General features: G+C 37.3%; 1 protein-coding gene across 2 annotated transcripts in view; it reads right to left on the bottom strand.

The window, feature by feature from the left end:
- Positions 1-1,589: 1,589 nt before the first annotated feature.
- Positions 1,590-8,817, bottom strand: part of LOC118343457 — an 11,590-nt gene continuing 4,362 nt past the window's right edge. For both annotated transcript variants that reach the window (XM_035682277.1, XM_035682276.1), the window contains exons 2-13: positions 7,189-7,284; positions 6,945-7,034; positions 6,265-6,856; positions 5,783-5,849; positions 4,441-4,539; positions 3,727-3,807; positions 3,537-3,596; positions 3,330-3,440; positions 2,868-2,977; positions 2,296-2,348; positions 2,088-2,187; positions 1,590-1,943 (exon numbers count right to left, since the gene is read on the bottom strand). In XM_035682277.1, coding sequence (XP_035538170.1) covers positions 1,729-1,943; positions 2,088-2,187; positions 2,296-2,348; positions 2,868-2,977; positions 3,330-3,440; positions 3,537-3,596; positions 3,727-3,807; positions 4,441-4,539; positions 5,783-5,849; positions 6,265-6,856; positions 6,945-7,034; positions 7,189-7,227 — 1,617 coding nt within the window. In that variant the 5' untranslated portion in view covers positions 7,228-7,284 and the 3' untranslated portion in view covers positions 1,590-1,728. The remainder of the gene's footprint in view (positions 1,944-2,087; positions 2,188-2,295; positions 2,349-2,867; positions 2,978-3,329; positions 3,441-3,536; positions 3,597-3,726; positions 3,808-4,440; positions 4,540-5,782; positions 5,850-6,264; positions 6,857-6,944; positions 7,035-7,188; positions 7,285-8,817) is intronic.

The following is an 8,817-nucleotide window of genomic DNA, read 5'->3' as shown; positions in this document are numbered from 1 at the left end:
TAGTGTTACCTGGTCTCTCCGGTGGGTTTTTCCTCTAGATTAACACTTTTTTTTAAATTTAAATTTAATTACCACAATGTTATTTCCTTTTGAGTGACACGCCTCCAGTATATTCACTGGAAATGCAATGAACTACACAATCACACCAGCCTGCAGTAAACTTTTTCCCCCGTTAAAGTAAAGGTGCTTATTTCTCATAAAGAGAAAATAATAGTCTGATTGGTAAGCCTATTGCTTAATTATTACTTGGCGCAAATGTTGATTTAAAGATAAGAGTAAGTGAGATGGCTATGTTTAACTCCTAAATCTTTATCACATTTGTCATCAGGGCTTATTCAGGCTCTATCTGTGCTGTTTGCACAGGGATGCGTCATCTCAAGGGTCACATCAAGGTCAGGTCTCTGTGGTTTGGTTTCCAGTAAACAGAGAGAAAAAACACCACATAGGTAAATTACCATAGCCCATGTAATTTTCCACACTGTCATGTTGTTTATACCACATTATTAGTAGCAGGTGGGTAACAAGACTCAAGAAGATCAGTAGTTATGGGTGTGAGGGATAGTAATCTGAGTTAGATAATGGTGCAGAAAAGTTTTTGGTCAACGTGCATGTAGCCGTATAATTACACCACTTACAGGTCAACTTTTGAACAGAGATGCCCCGATATATCAGCTGAACATCAGTATCGAACATTAGCCTAAGATTGTGTTTAAAGACATCCGTTGCTGATGTTTATCTGTTGTGTCGCATCAGTTTTGCACAGCCTAAATGTTGTTATTCCAACTTGTATATTGGAGAAATAATCTGTATATGATTACACATCACAATCTAAAGCATGAAGACTTTAAAAATATGTTTCCACCACGTGGCCACTGTACATCAGTAATGTGCAAACACAGGAGCCACAAATCTAAACATACTAGACTGACATTGTCCTGCATGTTCTGAAACACAGTTGTACTGTGGGTGGTGGATTTGATCAAGTCTGTCAAGATTCAGGTTCTCAAGATCTGTTCAGAAAATAAGAGAATTTCTATTTACATTTAACCCAGTATTGTTACTGGTTGATTAAAACTGCAATCAGGATACATGTATGGGGGGTATGAGGGTTTGGGAACCACTGATTTAGATCAACAGCTGTGGTTAGTCCTTAACAGCAAACTAAACACTTCAGTGCTGCTTCACAGTAAGACTTTCAAATTTAACAGTGCATGATCCCACTAAATCATAATGTATTAAAGAGAAATTATGCATTTAAATAATACAACAATGAAGCACATGAAAATGTTTTTCACTTTAAGAATTTATTTTACCAAACATAATATTAAAATAAAACCCGTACCTTTGAAGTGGAATGTAACTGACAGACAAATTGTGTGTTATTATTATACCTGAGCACATGTGAACTAACTGTCTCTCTCTGTTTCTCTCTCTCTCTCTCTCTCTTTCTCTCTTCCCCCCAACTGGTCAAGGCAGATGACCACCTAGAGCCGAAGGATCTGTCTAGTTTCTGCCTGTTAAAAGGCAGTTTTCCTTCCCCCGTCGCAAGGTCTTGCTCATGTTGTACTGTTGGGTCTCTGTAGAATGTTTAAAGGAGTTCAGCTCTAGACTCTATTTGAAAAGTGTCCTGAGATAAACTTCTGTTATGAATTGGCGCTATACAAATAAAATTGAATTGAATTGAATTGAATTGAACTTACCAACTGTTAGCATGTGTTCTCTTGGCTATTATTGGTTCGTTGGTTCAAGTTTTAGTACAGTAAAGCAAGGCAAAGAAAAAGGTACAGGGAGAGTGTGTGAGTGGTCTGACTGCAGTTGGTTAGATGATGTTGCATATAACGCAGGAATCTGGACACAGGACATGGAGTTGTTGCTCATTTGATCATCGGGCTCAAGTTTTATTGTTGCCGTAGCCACTTTCTGGAAAAGTTGCTGCTGAGCAGCTGAAAAACAACACACAAACTCTTAAGACAAATTTAATCCAATATTACAAAAATGGTATTACCATAAAAACACATGGCCCATTATATAATCATTGAAAAGATGACATTAAATTACAGTCTCCTCAGAGCTATTCTCAATTTTACCTGGTACTATTGTAAATGAATTCCTAGCACGACAATGTGTCCTGAAGGAGCCAATGAACTCAGAACTGCTTGTTGACTCAGGAGAAGTCATAATGAAGCCCTGGAAAATGGAGAAACTGAGTCAACAAACACAACTAATACATCAACCACGTTAAATCATATAACATAATAAGTCATTTATTACACATAAGTTGTAAAAAGTACTCACTGCATTTCTCTGAAGAAGTGAAAGCTCCGGCTTATAATCTATTTGGTCAATACCTGTATGAACAGAAAGGACAAAATCAGACACTTCAATAGGTTTCAAGTTAAAGCTGCTACAAGGGACTTTCACTTTGTGTTGACTCTGGCGGCCTCTGTGGGCAATAGCGGTAATGTCTTCTTTACTATCGAATCCAATCTGGTGGAAAGTGGTGGTATTATTAAAAGGAAGAATACATTCTCACTGACGGTCTTGTTTGTTGATGTAAGTCAAATAGAGGATTAAATTGAGACTTTCGTGACCAGATAAAAAAGTCCTTATAGTATGTCCAACTTTTGTCTTTTCATTTTAGGTGAGATAAGTGCAACAGCAGAAGTTTAGCTCAATCCATCTATAAAATACCTTTTGTTAATATGTTTAATTCTTATGGTAACCTATCAATATTCAACCAACAGTAGCAGGTCAAATGTATAAATAATGGTATGTTTCAACTCAACATTTAATTTTAAGGAGAATAAAAGTTGGATGTTTGAAATCCTCAACACCAACATGTTCTTTAAGAATTTGGTGTGACATACTCAACTCTCCAACATCATCCTCAACTTTCAACTGAACATGTGAAGTGTGTTTCTGCCATGGCTCCAGCTCCTCTTCTTCACATTCCAGTAATAGTTCAGATGATGTGGACCTGAGACAGAAAACAACAGACTGACTCTCTTGCCCTACATAGGAAGAGAGGAAGCTCAGCACTATTTCTGTCTGGATTTAAATGTTTTTCTTTGCAACTTTGGTCTTTGTGGATTCCAATATTCTTTTTGGTTTGTTTTTAAATGTTTATTGCTGGTCAGTTTAAAAAGAGCAAATATAAACAAGTAGATCCTTCATGTCAAAGTTGAGAATCAAGTACAAATTCTTTATAACTCCACTATACAGATGTAGTCTAAATATATTATATTCAATATATACAATTTACAAATGATTGACTTAAATTAAAAGATCCCCACTCTTGCAAATGAACCACATTAAAGACAAACAGGTACCTCTGAGGAATAATTGGTACGTAGACGTCTTCCTCACAGTTCTCATCAACTCCTGGAGCCCTCAGCTCCGTTGTTTGTAGGACATTTTTCACATCATTATCCGAATCATATCTATTATATAAAAAGATAATAAAACCAGAATGAAATCAGCCACACAAGTGCAAAAATTAACATAGATATATCCTGTATAATATAGTATAGAATTACAGTCTATTGTTCACACTGCTGCATTCGTCCTCTTCAATGGTGAACTCCATCTCATCAAAACTGAAAGTGACAAATTACAGTGCGGATATTGAATAAGACAGAGTGAAAATGTATCTTAGGATAATCAATACTGTTCTGATTGACATATAACCCCACTGAAACCTACATTCTCGCAGAGATCAATACTAACCTGTCCTGAAGCTGGTCCACCTCTGGTGCCATATGTGTAGTTTCACTCTGATGTTCAACATATTGCTGATGCTGTTTACCTCTGCAGACACATATTGAAATTAAAAAATACAATAAAAAATGAAAGTTGTTGCAACATGTGGACATTAATTGTCTTGGCTGACACATTAATGCCTGTAAAATATAACGCAATCCAATGAAAAAGCCACAGAGTAACCCAGATCATCCAATTGTTCTGTCTGTGGAGGTCTAGGACTGAGAGAAAGTAACGACCACACTCCTGGTTCAATACTATCCAGGTATCTGATAATGTCACCTCCCTTTCTCTTGATGGTTGTTTGTTTCCTCAGTACGATCCTTACGATCTTGCACATGGTTGCTAAAATTTGTTACAGTCCCGCCCTCACATCCTGCACACTGTTATTGGCTGGGGGCTATACACCCACTGCCCAATGGCTGATGCCCAGAAACATCCCAAACACCACAAAATAAGAAGAGTCTCTGCAGAGACGCACTCTTCTAGTGAGGCAGAATGATTGAGAGGGATTATTTTTGTACTTTTTGTATTGAATCTATACCGTTTTGTTTTTTTTTAAGGAAAATCCTACTCATTCTACCTTTAACTTCATCACTCACTCTGTATATGAGAGTTAGACTTTCATATTTATTTATTGCAGTCCAGCCAAAACACAAGGCGAGGTTTACGACTGCTTACCTTCTGGAGGCCGATACATGTCCAAGACTTGATAGTGCAGTAGGATCTTGCATACAGGTTCCAGTAGAGGTCAGCGATATTGAGGATCTCTTTTCATAACTGTAAAAAGAAACCTTATCATTAGATAAAAAAACCTCACCTGGAAATGTTAAACATGTTAACTTTCCCTTAGCTTAACAAATACCTGCGTTACAGGTGAGGTAGACTGTTAATCTAATAATTTATAGCAACTGTGCCAGTCATACTTATAGTAGTTTCAGATATTTTAATCTGTGCATTAGACTGAGACAGCTGGACAGAAAATATAGTATATATATATATAAATATATAAATATATATATACACATACTATGAAACCAACTGTTTGAGGAAGTGAAATACAGGCTGTCAGTGCTGTCAAAAATAGTGATGTGTATGCATAGATAGATATAGAAAATCTTTTATGTATGTTTTTGGAACCCTAGTTGTGCTTCAAACTGTTAAAACCACTAAGCGTTAAACCATTCACAACTTGACAGTTCGGGTCAGTAGCTTCATACTGTTGTTTTACTGCTTTCAAGCTCATTATTCTTAGTTGGTCTGTTGATTTTATTTATTCTTTTCCACCAAGAAACCTTCAACCAATAAGTAATTTTTCAGGGTCTTTTTATGGTCAATGAGTAATTTGCTTTTAATGGTTTTTAATGAGTCACAGTCTCAGTATCACAATTATATTCAAAATGACAACATTTTTGCCTTTATTAATGTTTTTAACCACTTTATTATGTGCTACCAAATGATGATACATAGTAGAACATTTGAGAAAAAAGACACCAATGCACATAACAAGCATGATAGATATAAATAAAAAGAGTAGTCTTTATTAAATTAATATGAATATAATAATAATTAATATCGCAGACAATCCATGTAGGTCACAGACTAGATTTACTGAACTAAAACAGTGCTTAAAAAGTTCATCCAATAAAGCCGTAATCCATTTTTATCAAACTGAACAGTTACATTTCAAGATAGCACTAATCCATTTTTATATAAACAAAATTTATCAAAACACAAAACAAGAGTCTAGAAGCTAACGGATTTGAACAATGAGCTTAGCTTCTCCAGATTTAATAGGGAAGCTCTGCCCACTTCAGTTCCAGATGAGCTTTGTGTTTCTGTAGTCTCCCAACCAACATCAGGTTCAGTGATTAATGTTACTCAAGTAACTTTATTGAATTTCCATCATTTTCTCTCGATCCACAGATGACTTTATACAACACTTTGGCATGCTGATTAGTGCTTTCCATTGAAAGTAAATGGATTTGGTTGTGATGTGTATAGCCTGTACATGCTGCCTCACCTTAACCATGATGACAGAACTCCCTTCTCTCTTCTCCTCGACTTGGCCTTAATTTTCTTCAGAGGATCTACAAAGTAAAAACCAAGAAAACATTCAGTAGTAAGTACTAAGATTTTAATTTCTGGCTCATTATGTAGTAGTCTTTTTGATACGGTGGTGTTATTAATAATTTCAGGTGTGTACTCGAGTGTAGTGACAACACTATGAATCTGTTGTAACAATTCCATCATAAACTTGTGATAGTAAATAAGAATATATGTCAAAAGGATACAACTGGCATTGTAAGGTTTTGCTTTTCTTTTGCGTGGATTCACTAAGCTGAACAGTTAGTGCAGGACAACAATATACAGTGTAAGCATATTTCTATCTTTGTGAATAAACAGAGCTTTAGTCTTGAACCTGCACAGTTTGTTTTAAAAACAAAAAAACAAGACAAAGTGCAAATTTGACACTGAAACCAGAGAATCACAGCAAACCATCACCTGAAATGTGAAGAAGAGTGCCTCCAGGTTGTTGGTGGACCCCCTTTGCAAAGGCCCCTTCCTGCCCCGTCCTGTTCATCTGTTTCATTTCTGGGCTGAGGTATGCCTTTTGAATTTCAAAAAAAGTTTTATGCCCCATGAAATTCAGGTTCAGACGTTTGGCCCACTTTTTAAATTGTGTAAAGGTGCCTCCAGAAAAAAGAACAGAAAGAGCAGCAAGAAGGTGGATTTCAGGAAATGCCTCCCAAAGGTGAGGTGAAGACATCCATATGCCCCTGTGTCCACCGAGGCAGCTCCACCTCACCTTCTTCTGTGCACCGCAGTGAGACACCTTCTTTCTTGTTATTGGCTGCCCACATGTCTGACACTTCTTAAACAGCTCCATCAAGCAGCTGTCATTCACAATAGTCTTTGAGTCTTTGAAGTCCTTTTCTGTGTTCTCGTCTGATTTTGACGTTGCTGTTGTGTTTAATTCAGTCTCTTGGTGGAAACTCTCATTCACACCATCCACACATGCAACGCTGCTCAAACTTTCACTGAGTTCAGCTGGGGGAGGGGACTGGGGTGATGTGCTTTGAGCTCCTGAAGCAATCTGGGAAAACAGAGACAGGTTACTATGTGAGCAACTTGTCTGGAAAGCGTTCACAGTAGTGGCCCCTGGTGTCATGCGTTACACTTACAGGAATTGACAGCGAAGGAGAAAGTGATGCAGTATCCACATCAGTGACTTGAACACCCAAGGAAGAAGCATGTGATGACGCCCTCGGAGCCTTGAGTAAAAACAATGGTTGTTAAGTCAGCAGTACTGATTCAAAATAAAAGTGCGACGTTCAGAAAGTAGTGAGTCTAGCTGTCTAACCATGTGCAAACCCATGAAATCGAAACAGAAACATTAGGAACATAACTTTACTACGCCACACTTACTGAGGTTAACGCAGAGGCCCATCGCAACACACTGTCCATGCTGGAACCTGAAACCACTGAGGTAGAGGTTTGTGCAGCTGTACTGGAAGTCTTCACCTAATTAAAAGTAAACAAACAAACAAACAAACAAACAAACAAAAAAGAAATATCAGCATCGGGTTGAAACAAGCAGTAGTTTTCTTGTTTTGCCCAGTGAACGTTTACATTTTGAAAAGCATCGTATTTCTGGTCTTCAGCTAGAGGACAATCACAATAAGAGTTAATATGTTCAGTCCATTACAGGAGAGACTTGATGTTCTCTGCAATCAGATGGAAAAAAGTGTATAGATCAACTATCGTGCTCCCTTACAATAAAACGTTCATAAAAAGATAAACTTATCAAAAACCTACAGAAAAGCTATATATGTATTATGTCCTCAACTCCTATCCTCCACCAGTATGTTTTAGCCACAGACCACCTTTTAGGTTAATTGTGATGAACAATATGAACTCAACTGTTTGACCTAATTATCCATTAAAGTTTGGCACATTCTAGTAGACATTGCGGCTGCAGCCCCACGCAGCTTTTTGTCAGCATGTTTTGTCCTGCTGCATTCATCCTCTTCTGAAACAAAGTTTGTCCTCTTGCTGTAACAAAGAATTCTTTTAAAAAAGCTGTGTCAATATTTTAAGATCCATGCCAAGTGTCCAAATACTATCTTTCACTTCCATAGTCCTCAGGTGGTTTTCACACGATTACACAAAAGAAGATGAACACACACGCAGTATAAACACTATTTAATAAAATGTTTGTTAATAAACTCTGTGTGACATTTTTCTACTGTGACTAAGTATAATACTGTATGTATTTTAGGCCATGTGTAACTATTTATTTGTGAAGAGTCTCTGTTGTGCAACCACTTTTATAATACTATTTAAATCACAAGTTACGTTACCTGTCTAGTAGAACACATATGGGACTGACTTCTCTCTCAATCTTGGAAAATGCCACATTTACCCTCATTTTACCCCTCATCTTGTCCCACAGTTTTCCTGGATTGTGTGTTTCACCTGTATGTTTGTGCTTTGTGAGGACAGCCTCTATGGCTGTCCTCACAAAGCGCCTAGAAACGCCTAGAAAACAGCACTGAATACTCCATCATGAGCGAGCAATACAAACTTTTTAAACAGTAATCAAAAGAGTGGCTAGCTAGCTAGTTTGTCCACTTTGTCAGCTGGTATTTCCACTGTTTCCCTGGAAGTTATAGCAACTAGAACAGGGGTGCTCAAACTTTTACCCAAGAAGGCCCAAACCTGACCCTTTATGGTGGACCATGGGGCAAAAGCAAACACCTACTGTTGTAGTTACACTGGGGTTTTGTCAAGATGCAAAATGTCACCCACCACGCTCATATTATGAACAATAATTAATAATGAGGGATCCTACATATATTTACAGATCAGATGCAAAATGTCACCCACCACGGCTCACTATTTATGAACAATATTTATAATTGAGGGATCCGTACATATATTTTACAGAGCATTTTATAACTCACTAATAAAAACATTTCATCACTTTTGTATTGTTTTTTTTCTAGAAAAATCTGGCGGGCTACATCAGACTTTTGTCTGGAAACAGGTCATTTA

The sequence above is a fragment of the Morone saxatilis genome, unplaced genomic scaffold, assembly GCF_004916995.1.
Source record: "Morone saxatilis isolate NCDOM2014 unplaced genomic scaffold, NCSU_SB_2.0 Contig11, whole genome shotgun sequence".
Classification (NCBI taxonomy): domain Eukaryota; kingdom Metazoa; phylum Chordata; class Actinopteri; family Moronidae; genus Morone; species Morone saxatilis.
This window is presented reverse-complemented; position numbering and strand designations above follow the sequence as displayed.